At 54.1% G+C, this 16,420-nt stretch overlaps 1 protein-coding gene across 1 annotated transcript; it reads left to right on the forward strand.

The window, feature by feature from the left end:
* Positions 1 to 91: 91 nt before the first annotated feature.
* Positions 92 to 14,411, forward strand: LOC117401789 (structural maintenance of chromosomes protein 1A; the record flags this gene model as incomplete). The annotated part of the gene is given in 22 exon segments (XM_059018612.1): positions 92 to 486; positions 1,670 to 1,858; positions 2,516 to 2,628; positions 3,535 to 3,738; positions 4,082 to 4,320; positions 4,957 to 5,215; positions 6,319 to 6,459; positions 7,434 to 7,516; positions 7,864 to 8,059; positions 8,061 to 8,072; positions 8,643 to 8,828; positions 8,939 to 9,118; positions 9,870 to 10,016; positions 10,116 to 10,253; positions 10,350 to 10,466; positions 11,355 to 11,461; positions 11,549 to 11,690; positions 12,023 to 12,168; positions 12,386 to 12,539; positions 13,303 to 13,401; positions 13,867 to 14,023; positions 14,257 to 14,411. Coding segments are annotated over 22 exon segments (3,273 nt in total), but the record flags the coding sequence as incomplete, so codon positions are not given.
* Positions 14,412 to 16,420: the final 2,009 nt, after the last annotated feature.

A 16,420-nucleotide genomic window follows, 5' to 3' on the forward strand; every position in this document is an offset into this window, starting at 1 on the left:
TTCCCAAAACAAAGATGGCACGCTGCCAATGCGTTTCTATAGTGACCAAAGCAAAGATGGCTTCACGGGGAGGCTTCACTCGCCCTCTTTTCTCGTCGTCTCGTAATCCAGTGTAATCTCGCGAGATGAGAGTTGGGAGCGGGCGTCTGATGTTTGTGTTGATTCCGGCCGCAGCGCGGAGTTAATTCTGCGTTGTTATTGTTTTGTTTTAGATAATAAAAATTAAAAAAAGAGAGAAATATTATTGTATTTAATACAGTAAATATATAATCCGGTATTACAGCGAGGCGGGTGAGGTTTCATTGATTTTTTTGGCGCGGCTAAGCGTCTGTCTGCGTTGTTTTCAGTCCTGGTCGGGGGGGACTCGGAACGCAGAAATGGGATATCTAAAATTAATCGAGATCGAAAACTTCAAATCCTACAAGGGGCGCCAGATCATCGGACCGTTCCACAAATTCACAGCGATCATCGGACCAAATGGATCCGGTAAGGACGGGGCAGGGTGTGGAGGGGATGCGTGACGCGAAACGGGCAGCGTCGGCTACTCGAGGCCGGGGATCGGAGCGGCCTTTTGAGGCCTCGCTGGTAGATTTTTTGGCGGAATCGTTTGTCTGCGATGTCAGATTATGTTATTTTTGACGCACTGTTTGCGTGATTCGGGTTAACAAAGTGCGCCCTGACGTTTTATGTGTGAATTTATTTTTTTTGTACACCCGGTTCGCACAATTAGACGCGTTTTTTGTGTGTTTTTTTTAAATCATCTGGCTTGTTTTGACTGGACGGCGCTGTCGTTTGCAGAAATCGTCTTTGCTCTCCTACGCTGTGCTGCAAACCGAAGCATTTCAGTAATGTGGCTCAGATCCTATTGCTTAGTATTATGAAGGATTTTAACACGGAGAGAAATCAGACTCCTGTTGCACAGCAACGGCACCCAGTCCAGGTTTTAGTAGCTTGATCAGCCCCCAGTGTGTCTAGGTACAGGGCTGGGAATAAAGACTAATATTGAAAAGCAGTTTCACCCAATAACATGTTTAATACACTCTATAAAATAAAAAAAAGAAAACTTTGTATAATTTTGCACACGATTGCCTTCGTATGGATGCACTGAGAAATTAACGGTCTTATAGTCTGTACTACCTGAAATATGTAATTGGCATTTCCGCTTCGATTTACACCTTTTTTGTAATGTGCAGTACAGCTTTTGGTGTTATTAACGAATGCGTTTTTTGGTTTTGTGTGCGAATTGACTCGTCAAAGTTGTGTTTGATCCTTCTAACGCAGCAGCTTGATTGGTTTTAGTGTACGCTACAGTAATCCTGTACTTTAGAGAACTGTAATCAAGTGTTATTTAATCTGTAGTATTTTGTATTTAATTATATCCTGATGTAACTATCACTGACACTGTTATCTGCTCCGTTATTGAATCGTATTTTGTCATATTGTACTTGCTAGAACCAAAGTCATTGTATTTATCTTGCTCTTAATTGTATTATTACTTGTACTGTGATTCTTGAAATGTATTTTTCTTTATGACTGTAAGTCGCCCTGGATAAGGGCGTCTGCTAAGAAATAAATAATAATAATAATAATAATAATAATAATAATAATAGTGGTGTTTTAGGAAAGTTTCGGTTATGCGTGTGAATGATGCGTTGGCTGTGCTCTGCAGGCAAGTCTAACCTGATGGACGCGATCAGCTTCGTCCTGGCTGAGAAGACCAGCAACCTGCGAGTGAAGACTCTGAAGGACCTGATCCATGGGGCGCCCGTGGGCAAACCGGCCGCCAACAGGGCCTTCGTGAGCATGACCTACCAGGAGGACAGCGGAGAGGACAAGAACTTCACCAGGGTCATCATCGGTGAGGAGGGGAGGGGAGATAGTGGAGAGGACAAGAACTTCACCAGGGTCAACATAGAGGGGAGGGGAGATACTGGAGAGGACAAGAACTTCACCAGGGTCAACGTAGAGGGGAGGGGAGATACTGGAGAGGACAAGAACTTCACCAGGGTCAACATAGAGGGGAGGGGAGATACTGGAGAGGACAAGAACTTCACCAGGGTCATCATAGAGGGGAGGGGAGATACTGGAGAGGACAAGAACTTCACCAGGGCCATAGAGGAGGGGAGGGGAGATACTGGAGAGGACAAGAACTTCACCAGGGTCATCATAGAGGGGAGGGGAGATACTGGAGAGGACAAGAACTTCACCAGGGTCATAGAGGAGGGGAGGGGAGGGGAGATACTGGAGAGGACAAGAACTTCACCAGGATCATCATAGAGGGGAGGGGAGATACTGGAGAGGACAAGAACTTCACCAGGGTCATAGAGGAGGGGAGGGGAGATAGTGGAGAGGACAAGAACTTCACCAGGGTCATCATAGAGGGGAGGGGAGATACTGGAGAGGACAAGAACTTCACCAGGGTCATCGTGGGTAAGATGGATGGGGGTGGGGGGGCTGTGTTACAGAGTACAGGGTCAGTGCTAAGCCTGTGTTATGTCGTGGTTCTGTCCCCCAGGCTCCTCCTCGGAGTACAGGATCAATTCCAAGCCCGTGGGTCTCAGTGAGTACAGCGAGGAGCTGGAGAAGCTGGGGATTCTCATCAAGGCCAGGAACTTCCTGGTGTTCCAGGTGAGACACGCCACTGACAGACTGGCTCTCCGTCCATCCCTCCCTCCCTCCATCCATGTCTATCCCTCCATCCACCCCTCCACCCACCCCTCCATCCACCTCTATCTGTCCACCCCTCCCTCCATCCATCCACCCCTCCATCCATCCACCCCTCCCTCCCTCCATCCATCTCTCCCTCCCTCCCTCCCTCCATCCATCTCTATCCCTCCCTCCCTCCCTCCATCCATCTCTATCCCTCCCTCCCTCCATCCATCTCTATCCCTCCCTCCATCCATCTCTATCCCTCCCTCCCTCCATCCATCTCTATCCCTCCCTCCCTCCCTCCATCCATCTCTATCCCTCCCTCCCTCCCTCCATCCATCTCTATCCCTCCATCCACCCCTCCACCCACCCCTCCATCCATCCACCTCTGTCCACCCCTCCCTCCATCCATCCACCCCTCCATCCATCCATTCCTCCATCCATCCATCTCTGTCCATCCCTCTCTCCCTCCATCCAATCCATCCACCCCTCCATCCACCCCTCCACCCCTCCATCCATCCACCCCTCCATCCATCCATCTCTGTCCATCCCTCCCTCCCTCCATCCAATCCATCCACCCCTCCATCCATCCATCTCTGTCCATCCATCCACCCCTCCATCCATCCACCCATCTCTATCCCTCCACCCCTCCATCCATCCATCCATCTCTATCCATCCATCCCTCCACCCCTCCATCCATCTCTATCCCTCCACCCACCCCTCAATCCATCTCTATCCATCCCTCCATCCATCCACATCTCCATCCATCCCTCTATCTCTACCCCTCCGTCCATCCCTCCATCATTTGATAGCGAGTTGCTCAGTTGCATTGTGACTTGCTCAGTTGTGATTGTAACCCCCCCCCTCTCTTCCTCTTCCTCTCAGGGTGCGGTGGAGTCCATCGCGATGAAGAACCCGAAGGAGCGCACGGCTCTGTTCGAGGAGATCTCTCGCTCGGGGGACCTGGCTCAAGAGTATGAGAAGAGGAAGAAGGAGATGGTGCGAGCGGAGGAGGACACGCAGTTCAACTACCACCGCAAGAAGAACATCGCGGCCGAGAGGAAGGAGGCCAAGCAGGAGAAGGAGGAGGTGAGCTGGGGGCTCCCCAGGGCTCTGTACCCCCCTCTAACCCTCTCTCCCTCTGTCTCCCCCTCTCCCTCTGTCTCCCCCTCCCTCCCTCTCCCCCTCTCTCTCTCCTACCCTCCCTCTCTGTCTCCTCCTCTAACCCCCTCTCTCTCCATCCCCCTCTCTCTCCCCCCTCTCTAACCCCTCTCCCTACCCCTCTCTCTCCACTCTCTAACCCCTCTCTCCCCCTCCCTCTCTAACCCCTCTCCCTCCCCCTCTCTTCCCCCCTTCTCTCTCCACCCTCTAACCCCTCTCTCCCCCTCCCTCTCTAACCCCATTCCCCCCCCCCCTCTCTCCCCCTCTCCAGGCGGAGCGGTACCAGCGTCTGAAGGACGAGCTGGTTCGGGCCCACGTGCAGATGCAGCTCTTCAAGCTCTACCACAACGAGTGCGAGATCGAGAAGATGTCCAAGGAGCTGGCGCAGCGCAACAAGGAGATCGACAAGGACCGCAAGAGAATGGACCGGGTGGAAGAGGAGCTGAAGGACAAGAAGAAGGAGCTGGGCCGCATGATGAGGGAGCAGCAGACTGTGGAGAAAGAGATCAAGTGAGGAAGTCATCATCAGCATCATCATCATCATCATAATAATAATCATTGTCATAATCATAATAATAATAATAATAATAATAATAATAATAATAATAATAATCATCATCTATAAGAGATCAAATGAGAAAATATTAATAATAATAATCATTGTCATCTATAAGAGAAGAGAAAAATCACATCATCATAATCAAAATTACACTCAGCTGTAAGGGCAGCAGTGTGGAGTAGTGGTTTAGGGCTCTGGACTCTTGACCGGAGGGTCGTGGGTTCAATCCCAGGTGGGGGGGACACTGCTGCTGTACCCTTGAGCAAGGTACTTTACCTAGATTGCTCCAGTAAAAACCCAACTGTATAAATGGGGAATTGTATGTAAAAATAATGTGTAAAAAATAATGTAATTGAATGTAATAATGTGATATCTTGTAACAATTGTAAGTCGCCCTGGATAAGGGCGTCTGCTAAGAAATAAATAATAATAATAATAATAATAATAATCCTCATCATCATTATGAGAGCTGTAGGGGTGAGGGAGCAGCAGGCAGTGGCGCCCTCTTGATTTTGAGCCGTGGCGATTTGAGGGGGGGTGGATGTCACTGACAGCCTCCTTTATCGAGTTTCTTTCCTTGTAATCAGGGAGAAGGACTCTGAGCTGAATCAGAAGCGACCGCAGTACATCAAGGCGAAGGAGAACACGGCGCACAAGATCAAGAAGCTGGAGGCAGCGCGGAAATCCCTGCAGAACGCGCAGAAGCAGTACAAGAAACGCAACGGGGACATGGAGGAGCTGGACAAGGAGATGGGAGCCGTGGAGACCAGCAGGCAGGAGTTCGAGGAGAGGATGGAGGAGGAGGCACAGAGCCAGGGGCAGGACCTCACACTGGAGGAGAACCAGGTGAGATGGGAGAGGAGGCACAGAGCCAGGGGCAGGACCTCACACTGGAGGAGAACCAGGTGAGAGGGAGGGGAGAGGAGACACAGAGCCAGGGGCAGGACCTCACACTGGAGGAGAACCAGGTGAGATGGGAGAGGAGGCACAGAGCCAGGGGCAGGACCTCACACTGGAGGAGAACCAGGTGAGAGGGAGGGGAGAGGAGACACAGAGACAGGGGCAGGACCTCACACTGGAGGAGAACCAGGTGAGATGGGAGAGGAGGCACAGAGCCAGGGGCAGGACCTCACACTGGAGGAGAACCAGGTGAGAGGGAGGGGAGAGGAGACACAGAGACAGGGGCAGGACCTCACACTGGAGGAGAACCAGGTGAGATGGGAGAGGAGGCACAGAGCCAGGGGCAGGACCTCACACTGGAGGAGAACCAGGTGAGATGGGAGAGGAGGCACAGAGCCAGGGGCAGGACCTCACACTGGAGGAGAACCAGGTGAGATGGGAGATGAGGCACAGAGCCAGGGGCAGGACCTCACACTGGAGGAGAACCAGGTGAGATGGGAGAGGAGGCACAGAGCCAGGGGCAGGACCTCACACTGGAGGAGAACCAGGTGAGAGGGGAGAGGAGGCACAGAGCCAGGGGCAGGACCTCACACTGGAGGAGAACCAGGTGAGAGGGGAGAGGAGGCACAGAGCCAGGGGCAGGACCTCACACTGGAGGAGAACCAGGTGAGAGGGGAGAGGAGGCACAGAGCCAGGGGCAGGACCTCACACTGGAGGAGAACCAGGTGAGATGGGAGAGGAGGCACAGAGCCAGGGGCAGGACCTCACACTGGAGGAGAACCAGGTGAGAGGGGAGAGGAGGCACAGAGCCAGGGGCAGGACCTCACACTGGAGGAGAACCAGGTGAGAGGGGAGAGGAGGCACAGAGCCAGGGGCAGGACCTCACACTGGAGGAGAACCAGGTGAGATGGGAGAGGAGGCACAGAGCCAGGGGCAGGACCTCACACTGGAGGAGAGGGGAGAGAGAGGGAGGGGAGAGGGAAAGTGAGACGAGACAGGAATTGGTTCTAGAGAGTTGCCGTGAACCCCACGCTGTGTTTGCCCGGCAGGTGAAGCAGTACCATCGTCTGAAGGAGGAGGCCAGCAAGCGGGCCGCCACGCTGGCTCAGGAACTGGAGAAGTTCAACCGGGACCAGAAAGCGGACCAGGACCGACTGGACCTGGAGGAGAGGAAGAAGATCGAGACGGAGGTAGGGAGACCGTCAGCGGGTACAAATCCATTCAGTCGTTATCGGAGGCTCGGGGGTCCAGCAGTTTGAGAAAAGGGTCTGGGTACCAGGAGGTTCAGATCCCGGCTCAGCCACTGTGTGTGTGTGTGAGACCCTGAGCAAGTCACTGAACCTCCTTGTGCTCCGTCCTTCGGATGAGACGTCAAACAAACGAGCTCCTATTGGAAGTGACTCTGCAGCAGCAGCAGCAGCAGTTGATGATGCAGAGTTCACCCCCCCTAGTCTCTGCAAGTCATTTTGGATAAAAGCCTCGACTAAATGACTCATTAATAATTAGAAGCCATTGGAAACGAGCAGCGGGTATTAATGAATTAATTAATTAGACTCGTTTTCTCAGCCATGCATTGCAGTTCCATTATTGAGCATTAAGAGAACAGCCGACCTCCACAGAAAGCAGTGGAGAGCCGTGTGCAGTCTCTGTGTAGTGCAGTCACTGCCTTGTGTTGTATATTTACTGCTCCTGCACAGCTCTGGCCAAAAGTTTGGCATCATCTTGTATAGAAATAACTAATTCTGCTTCCCAAAGTCAAATGAAAGCTGCTGAATAATGTGAACATATTGAATTGCACACCAGCGCTTTGGAGTTTTCCAGATACTTCACGGAAAACTGAAAAATGTGACGTTTCAAAATCTAACATGAAATACTACTGTGCTACTATTATGGCTTCCTTCTGGCTGACTTTATTATTTTTTTTTGGCGATATCAGTTTGCAGGTGTCAGGGATCTAAGTTACGTTCCTATCGTTTTTTTTTTAAATTGTTTTTTTGGTCTCAATTCTAAAATTCTAGGTGACGCAGAATGACTTGTCCGCAGCTGTGTGTCGCGACAGGTCGCCCTCTATTGAATCCTGTGACTGGGGTTCTGATCTCTCACAGGCTCCGACTTGTTTTGGATTTATTTAGTTTGTTTTTGGTTGTTTTGTTTTCACCTTCAGGCCAAAATCAAGCAGAAGCTGCGTGAGATTGAGGAGAACCAGAAGAGGATTGAGAAGCTGGAGGATTACATCAGCACCAGCAGGTACTCCTGAGAGAGAGAGAGAGAGAGAGACTGTCTGTCTGTCTGTCTGTCTGTCTCCCTCTGTGTGTGTCTGTCTATCTGTCTCTGTGTTTGCGTGTGTGTCTCTCTGTTTCCCTGTGTGTCTGTCTGTGTCTCTATGTATGCATGTGTGTGTGCCTCTGTCTGTTTGTGTCTCTCTCTCTCTCTCTCTCTCTGTCTATGTGTGTATAAACTGATTACATCTCTCTCCCCCTCTCCCCTGTCTTATCTAAATTGCTCTCCCTCTCTCCTGTCTCTTCTCTGCCTGTGTGTGATATATTTATATATATATATAACCTCCTGCTGTCCCGTCCCCCCCCCCCCCGCAGGCAGTCCCTGGAGGAGCAGGTGCAGCAGGAGGGCTCCCTGACGGAGGAGGTGGAGCAGGCGAAGAGACGCATCGACGAGATCAACTCGGAGCTGAACCAGGTGATGGAGCAGCTGGGAGACGCTCGCCTCGACAGACAGGAGAGCAGCCGCCAGCAACGCAAAGCCGAGATCATGGAGAGCATCAAGAGGCTGTACCCCGGGCTCCGTGGTGAGAACAACACCCTGACCCTGACCCTCCCTCACACTCCTCATCCCTCCCTCCATCCCTCCCCTCCCCATCCTCCCTCCCTATCCCTTCCCTCCCCATCCTCCCTCCCCTCCCCTCCCCTCCCTCTCCCCATCCCTCCCTCACACTCCCCTCCCCTCTCCTGTCTCCTCTCCTCCTCTCTCCCTCCCCCTCCCTCCCTATCCCTTCCCTCCCCATCCTCCCTCCCCTCCCCTCCCTCCCTATCCCTCCCTCCCTGTCCCTCCCTCTCCCCATCCCTCCCTCACACTCCCCTCTCCTGTCTCCTCTCCTCCTCTCTCCCTCCCCTCCCCTCCCCTCCCTCCCTCCCCTCCCCTCCCCTCCCTCCCTATCCCTCCCCTCCCTCCCCTCCCTCCCCATTCCTCCCTCCCTATCCCTCCCCTCCCTATCCCTCCCTCTCCCCATCCCTCCCTCACTCCCCTCTCCTCTCCTCTCCTCTCTCCCTCCTCTCTCCTCTCCTTCCCTCTCTGTCATTCGCAGTTTAATTTGTGTCTCCCCCTCTCTCCCGCTCACTCCCCCTCTCCCTCTCTCCAGTACGGGCGTCTCATCGATCTCTGCCAGCCCACTCAGAAGAAGTTCCAGATCGCAGTGACCAAGGTGCTGGGCAAGAACATGGACGCCATCATCGTGGACTCTGAGAAGACCGGCAGAGACTGCATCCAGTACATCAAGGAGCAGCGAGGAGAGCCCGAGACATTCCTGCCACTGGACTACCTGGAGGTGTGTGTGTGCGCGTGCGTGTGTGTGCGCGTGCTTGTCACTGTGATTTGTATTATTGTGAATTGTATTGACTCTCCTCTCTCCCCCCCCGCCCCCCCCCCTCCTCTCAGGTGAAGCCCACGGATGAGAAGCTGCGAGAGTTGCGCGGGGCAAAGCTGGTGATCGATGTGATTCGTTACGAGCCCCCGCACATTAAGAAGGCTCTGCAGTACGCCTGCGGGAACGCGCTGGTGTGTGAGAACGTGGAGGACGCGCGCAGGATCGCATTCGGGGGCCCGTACCGCCACAAGGTACCCACGCTCGCGCACACACACACAGATACACTGAGACACACACACACTGAGATACGCTGAGACACACACAATGAGACACACTGACACACACTTAGATACGCCGACACACACAGACTCCTGTCATCCTCTCTCTCATCTCTTTCTCCCCCCTCTCTCTCATCTGTCTCCCTCTTTCTCCCTCTCCCTCTCTCTCTCTCTGTCTGTCTCCCCCTGCTCTCTCTCCCCCTCATATCTTTCTCCCCCTCATCTTTCTCTCCTCTCTCATCTCTCCCCCTTCTCTCTCTCTCTCCCTCTCTCTGTCTCTGTCTCCCCCTCTCTCTCTCTCCCTCTCTCTGTCTCTGTCTCCCCCCTCTCTCTCTCTCCCTCTCTCTATGTCTCTGTCTCCCCCCTCTCTGTCTCCCCCCTCATATCTCTCTCCCTCTCTCTATGTCTCTGTCTCCCCCCTCTCTGTCTCCCCCCTCATATCTCTCTCCCTCTCTCTATGTCTCTGTCTCCCCCCTCTCTGTCTCCCCCCTCATATCTCTCTCCCCCTCATCTTTCTCTCCTCTCTCATCTCTCCCCCCTCTCTCTCTCTCTCTCCCTCTGTCTGTCTCTGTCTCCCCCCTCTCTGTCTCCCCACTCATATCTCTCTCTCCCCCTCATCTTTCTCTCCTCTCTCTCATCTCTCCCCTCTCTCTCTCTCTCTCTCTGTCTCCCCCCTCTCTCTCTCACTCTCTCATTCTCATCTCCCTCTCCCCCTCTCCTCCAGACGGTGGCTCTGGACGGCACTCTGTTCCAGAAGTCCGGTGTGATCTCGGGGGGAGCCAGCGACCTGAAGGCCAAGGCGCGGCGCTGGGACGAGAAAGCTGTCGACAAGCTGAAGGACAAGAAAGAGAAACTCACGGAGGAGCTGAAGGTACTGGAGCAGACCAGCGCTGTTCACACAGCTAGATCTTTGACAGACCTCTCTGTTAAGACTCACCCCTGACCCCTGTTGTTGTTGCTCTGCCCACAGGAGCAGATGAAGGCCAAACGCAAGGAGGCGGAGCTTCGGCAGGTCCAATCACAGGCTCACGGGCTGCAGATGAGACTGAAGTACTCTCAGAGCGACCTGGAGCAAACCAAGACCCGGCACCTGTCACTCAACATGCAGGTACGCTGAGACTAACCCACGCACCCACGCACGCACGCACTGAGACTCTGCACGGCTCTGTGTCTGACTGGTGTTTTGTTTTGTTTTTTTCTTTAGGAGAAGTCGAAGCTGGAGAGCGAGCTGGCAAACTTCGGGCCGCGAATCAACGACATCAAGAGAATCGTCCAGTCGAGAGAGAAGGAGATGAAAGAGCTGCGAGATCGCATGAACCTGGTGAGGCTGAGAGAGACTTCCAGTGGAGACACTGCCATTCAATTCAAATGCACTGAGAGAGACTTCCAGTGGAGACACTGCCATTCAATTCAAATGCACTGAGAGAGACTTCTAGTGGAAACACTGCCATTCAATTCAAATGCACTGAGAAAGACTTCTAGTGGAAACGTTTGCCGTTGAATGTACGAAGTTTCTTTCAGTGTTTCTATTGAAGACGCTGAGAAAGACTTCTAGTGGAAACGTTTGCCATTGAATTTATAAAGTTTATTTATAGCATTGCCTCGTACGCCACCATTAAGTGTTTCATAGTTATAGGTGTTAGTGAATGGTATTCGTCTTTTTTTAGTATTGCTGTATAAAATTATTTGACAGGTGAAATGTGACTTGGATTTTGTGTGATTCTAATCGTTACATCTCTCTCCTCACCCCTCTCCTCTCCCCTGTCCTCTCCTCCCTCTCTCCTCTCCTCCCTCTCTCCTCCTCCCCTCCTCCACCTCTCCTCCCTCCCTCTCCTCTCCCCTCCTCTCCTCTCCTCTCCCCTCCCCTCTCCTCTCCTCTCCCCTCCTCTCCCCTTCCCTCTCCTCCCTCCTCCCCTCTCCTCTCCCCTCTCCTCCACCTCCCTCTCCTCTCTCCTCTCCCCTCCTCCCTCCCCTCTCCTCTCCTCCACCTCCCTCTCCTCTCCCCTGTCCTCTCCTCCCTCTCTCCTCTCCTCCCTCTCTTCTCCTCCCCTCCTCCACCTCTCCTCCACCTCCCTCTCCTCTCTCCTCTCTCCCCTCTCCTCTCTCCTCTCTCCCCTCTCCCCTCCTCCACCTCCCTCTCCTCTCTCCTTTCCCCCTCCTCCACCTCTCCTCCCTCCCTCCCTCCCTCTCCTCTCCTCTCCTCTCTCAGGTGGAGGACGAGGTGTTTGTGGATTTCTGCGAGGAGATCGGAGTGCGCAACATCCGAGAGTTCGAGGAGGAGAAAGTGAAGAGACAGAACGAGATCGCCAAGAAACGGTGAGTGAGAGAGAGTTAGTTCTTCGGCAGTGCTGAACTTGGTTTAGCGCTGGTGCGTGAAACGGACCTCTTCCTCCCTTCTCCCAGGCTGGAGTTTGAGAACCAGAAGACCCGGCTGGGGATCCAGCTGGACTACGAGCGGAACCAGCTGAAGGAGGACCAGGAGAAGGTGCAGATGTGGGAGCAGACCGTGAAGAAGGACGAGAGCGAGATCGAGAAGATGAAGAAGGTACAGCTAGCTCTGTGTGTGTGTGAGTGTGTGTGTGTGTGTGTGTGTTACAGCTAGCTCTGTGTAGGAATCTGTGTGTATGTGTGTGTGTGTGTTACAGCTAGCTCTGTGTAGGAATCTGTATGTGTGTGTGTTACAGCTGGCTCTGTGTAGTAATCTGTGTGTGTGTGTGTGTGTGTGTGTGTGTTACAGCTAGCTCTGTGTAGGAATCTGTGTGTGTGTGTGTGTGTGTGTGTGTGTGTGTGTGTGTTTGTGTGTGTGTGTGTGTGTGTGTGTGTTACAGCTGGCTCTGTGTAGTAATCTCTCTCACTCTTGTGTTTGTATTCCTACAGGAGGAGCAGAGACACATGAAGATCATTGATGAGACGATGGCTCAGCTGCAGGATCTGAAGAATCAGCACCTGACCAAGAAATCGGAGGTGAACGACAAGAACCACGAGATGGAGGAGATCAGGAAGAAGCTGGGGGGAGCCAACAAGTGAGATTCACTGAGAGCCACACTGATACACCGAGATACACGCTGAGACAGACACTGAGGCATACTGAGACACACCGAGACAGATACAGTGAGACGCTGGGACAGACGCACGCACGGACACACAGTCACTCACAGAGAACTGAGGCACACCCTAACACTGAGACGCACACTGATAGAGCCGCACGCGTTTTCAATCTCCCCCTCTCTCCTCTCTCAGGGAGATGACTCACCTGCAGAAGGAGGTGACTGCGATCGAGACGAAGCTGGAGCAGAAACGCAGTGACCGACACAACCTGCTGCAGGCCTGCAAGATGCAGGACATCAAACTGCCCCTGCGGTCCGGGAGCATGGAGGACATCAGCCAAGAGGAGGTACTGAGAGAGAGGGAGAGAGAGAGAGATACACACACACAAGAGAGATACACACTGACCCTGAGGTCAGGGAGCATGGAGGACATCAGCCAAGAGGAGGTACTGAGAGAGAGAGAGAGAGAGATACACACTGACCCTGAGGTCAGGGAGCATGGAGGACATCAGCCAAGAGAGGAGAGAGAGAGAGAGAGAGAGAGAGAGAGAGAGAGAGAGAGAGAGAGAGATACACACTGACCCTGAGGTCAGGGAGCACGGAGGACATCAGCCAAGAGAGGAGAGAGAGAGAGAGAGAGAGAGATACACACTGACCCTGAGGTCAGGGAGCATGGAGGACATCAGCCAAGAGAGGAGAGAGAGAGAGAGAGAGATACACACTGAGAGAGATACACACTGACCCTGAGGTCAGGGAGCATGGAGGACATCAGCCAAGAGGAGGTACTGAGAGAGAGAGAGAGATACACACTGACCCTGAGGTCAGGGAGCATGGAGGACATCAGCCAAGAGAGGAGAGAGAGAGAGAGATACACACTGAGAGAGATACACACTGACCCTGAGGTCAGGGAGCATGGAGGACATCAGCCAAGAGGAGGTAGAGAGAGAGAGAGAGGGAGAGAGACGCACACACACACACACACCGAGAGAGACACACACTGACCCTGAGGGAGCGTGGAGGACATCAGCCAGGAGAAGGAAGAGAGAGAGAGAGACACACAACAGAGTGAAACTGAGGCCTGACACTCACACAATCTTCCCTCCCCCTCAGGAGGAGGCAGTCAGCAGTTCTCAGAAGGCCTCCAGCAGCCTCCTTGCGAAGGAAGCGTTGATCGAGATTGATTACAGCGACCTGACAGAGGACCTGCGGGTAAGAGAGGGGTGGGGCTCATATACACCACGACAAACTGCATCCATGCAAGCAGACCTCCGAGTCAACATGTTGGCAAAGCATGGGTGTACTGTAACTGATTCTCGGACGTACAGTAATTGATTGTATTCTACTGAAGGGGGGGGGGGTCTCACGTATTAGTGCTGCGCTATTGAGATGTACCTGTGTTGGTACTGTGGGTACAAGGTGACCCAACCCCAACCATGTTTTTAATCTCTCTGTCTGTCTCTCTCTCCCTCCCTCCCTCCCTCTCCCTCTCCCTCCCTCCCTCCCTCTCCCTCTCTCCCTCCCTCGCTCTCCCTCACCCTCCCTCCCTCTCTCTCTCCCTCCCTCTGTCTCTCCCTCCTTCCCTCTCCCTCCCCCCTCTCCCTCCCTCCCTCCCTCCCTCCCTCCCTCTCTCTCTCTCTCTCTCTCTCTCTCCTCTCTTCTCCCTCCCTCTCTCAGGATGCCCAGTCGGATGATGAGATCAGGATGGAGATGCACGCCCTGCAACAGAAGCTGAACGAGCATCAGAGCATCCTGCAGAGGATCTCCGCCCCCAACATGAAGGCCGTGGAGAAACTGGAGAGCGTGCGGGACAAGTTCCAGGAGACCAGCGATGGTGAGAGAGGGGGCGGGGCCGGGGGAGAGGGGGCGGGGCCGGGGGAGAGGGGGCGGGACTGGGAGATCATGGAAGACACCCTTTGGGGTTCACCGTTTTGTTTTATTTTTATTTAATTTTTTTTGTCATCTGAAAATGTGTGCGTTCTTGTACCGAGGGAGTGTGCTAATGTCACCCCCTCTGCCTCCCTCTCCCCCTGCCCCCCTCTCCCCCTCCCCCTGCCCCCCTCTCAGAGTTTGAAGCGGCTCGTAAACGCGCTAAGAAAGCCAAGCAGGCGTTTGAGCAGATCAAGAAGGAGCGCTTTGACCGCTTCAACGCCTGCTTCGAATCCGTGGCGACGAACATCGATGAGATCTACAAAGCACTGTCCCGAAACAGCAGCGCCCAGGTACAGAGCGACCCGACCCCGACCCTATACAAACACCCCCTGAGATCTACAAAGCACTGTCCCGAAACAGCAGCGCCCAGGTACACAGCGACCCGACCCCGACCCTATACAAACACCCCCTGAGATCTACAAAGCACTGTCCCGAAACAGCAGCGCCCGGGTACAGAGCGACCCGACCCCGACCCTATACAAACACCCCCTGAGATCTACAAAGCACTGTCCCGAAACAGCAGCGCCCGGGTACAGAGCGACCCGACCCCGACCCTATACAAACACCCCCTGAGATCTACAAAGCACTGTCCCGAAACAGCAGCGCCCAGGTACAGAGCGACCCGACCCCGACCCTATACAAACACCCCCCGAGATCTACAAAGCACTGTCCCGAAACAGCAGCGCCCAGGTACAGAGCGACCCGACCCCGACCCTATACAAACACCCCCTGAGATCTACAAAGCACTGTCCCGAAACAGCAGCGCCCAGGTACAGAGCGACCCGACCCCGACCCTATACAAACACCCCCTGAGATCTACAAAGCACTGTCCCGAAACAGCAGCGCCCAGGTACAGAGCGACCCGACCCCGACCCTATACAAACACCCCCTGAGATCTACAAAGCACTGTCCCGAAACAGCAGCGCCCAGGTACAGAGCGACCCGACCCCGACCCTATACAAACACCCCCCGAGATCTACAAAGCACTGTCCCGAAACAGCAGCGCCCAGGTACAGAGCGACCCGACCCCGACCCTATACAAACACCCCCTGAGATCTACAAAGCACTGTCCCGAAACAGCAGCGCCCAGGTACAGAGCGACCCGACCCCGACCCTATACAAACACCCCCTGAGATCTACAAAGCACTGTCCCGAAACAGCAGCGCCCAGGTACAGAGCGACCCGACCCCGACCCTATACAAACACCACCCCCTGAGATCTACAAAGCACTGTCCCGAAACAGCAGCGCCCGGGTACAGAGCGACCCGACCCCAACCCTATACAAACACCCCCTGAGATCTACAAAGCACTGTCCCGAAACAGCAGCGCCCAGGTACAGAGCGACCCGACCCCGACCCTATACAAACACCCCCTGAGATCTACAAAGCACTGTCCCGAAACAGCAGCGCCCAGGTACAGAGCGACCCGACCCCGACCCTATACAAACACCCCCTGAGATCTACAAAGCACTGTCCCGAAACAGCAGCGCCCAGGTACAGAGCGACCCGACCCCGACCCTATACAAACACCCCCTGAGATCTACAAAGCACTGTCCCGAAACAGCAGCGCCCAGGTACAGAGCGACCCGACCCCGACCCTATACAAACACCCCCTGAGATCTACAAAGCACTGTCCCGAAACAGCAGCGCCCGGGTACAGAGCGACCCGACCCCAACCCTATACAAACACCCCCTGAGATCTACAAAGCACTGTCCCGAAACAGCAGCGCCCGGGTACAGAGCGACCCGACCCCAACCCTATACAAACACCCCCTGAGATCTACAAAGCACTGTCCCGAAACAGCAGCGCCCAGGTACAGAGCGACCCGACCCCGACCCTATACAAACACCCCCTGAGATCTACAAAGCACTGTCCCGAAACAGCAGCGCCCAGGTACAGAGCGACCCGACCCCGACCCTATACAAACACCCCCTGAGATCTACAAAGCACTGTCCCGAAACAGCAGCGCCCAGGTACAGAGCGACCTGACCCCGACCCTATACAAACACCCCCTGAGATCTACAAAGCACTGTCCCGAAACAGCAGCGCCCGGGTACAGAGCGACCCGACCCCGACCCTATACAAACACCCCCTGAGATCTACAAAGCACTGTCCCGAAACAGCAGCGCCCAGGTACAGAGCGACCCGACCCCGACCCTATACAAACACCCCCTGAGATCTACAAAGCACTGTCCCGAAACAGCAGCGCCCAGGTACAGAGCGACCCGACCCCAACCCCAACCCTATACAAACACCCAGAGACACACATATACTTACACACAAACACTGAGACCACACA

Source organism: Acipenser ruthenus, unplaced genomic scaffold, assembly GCF_902713425.1.
Source record: "Acipenser ruthenus unplaced genomic scaffold, fAciRut3.2 maternal haplotype, whole genome shotgun sequence".
In the NCBI taxonomy this organism is placed as follows: Eukaryota; Metazoa; Chordata; class Actinopteri; order Acipenseriformes; family Acipenseridae; genus Acipenser; species Acipenser ruthenus.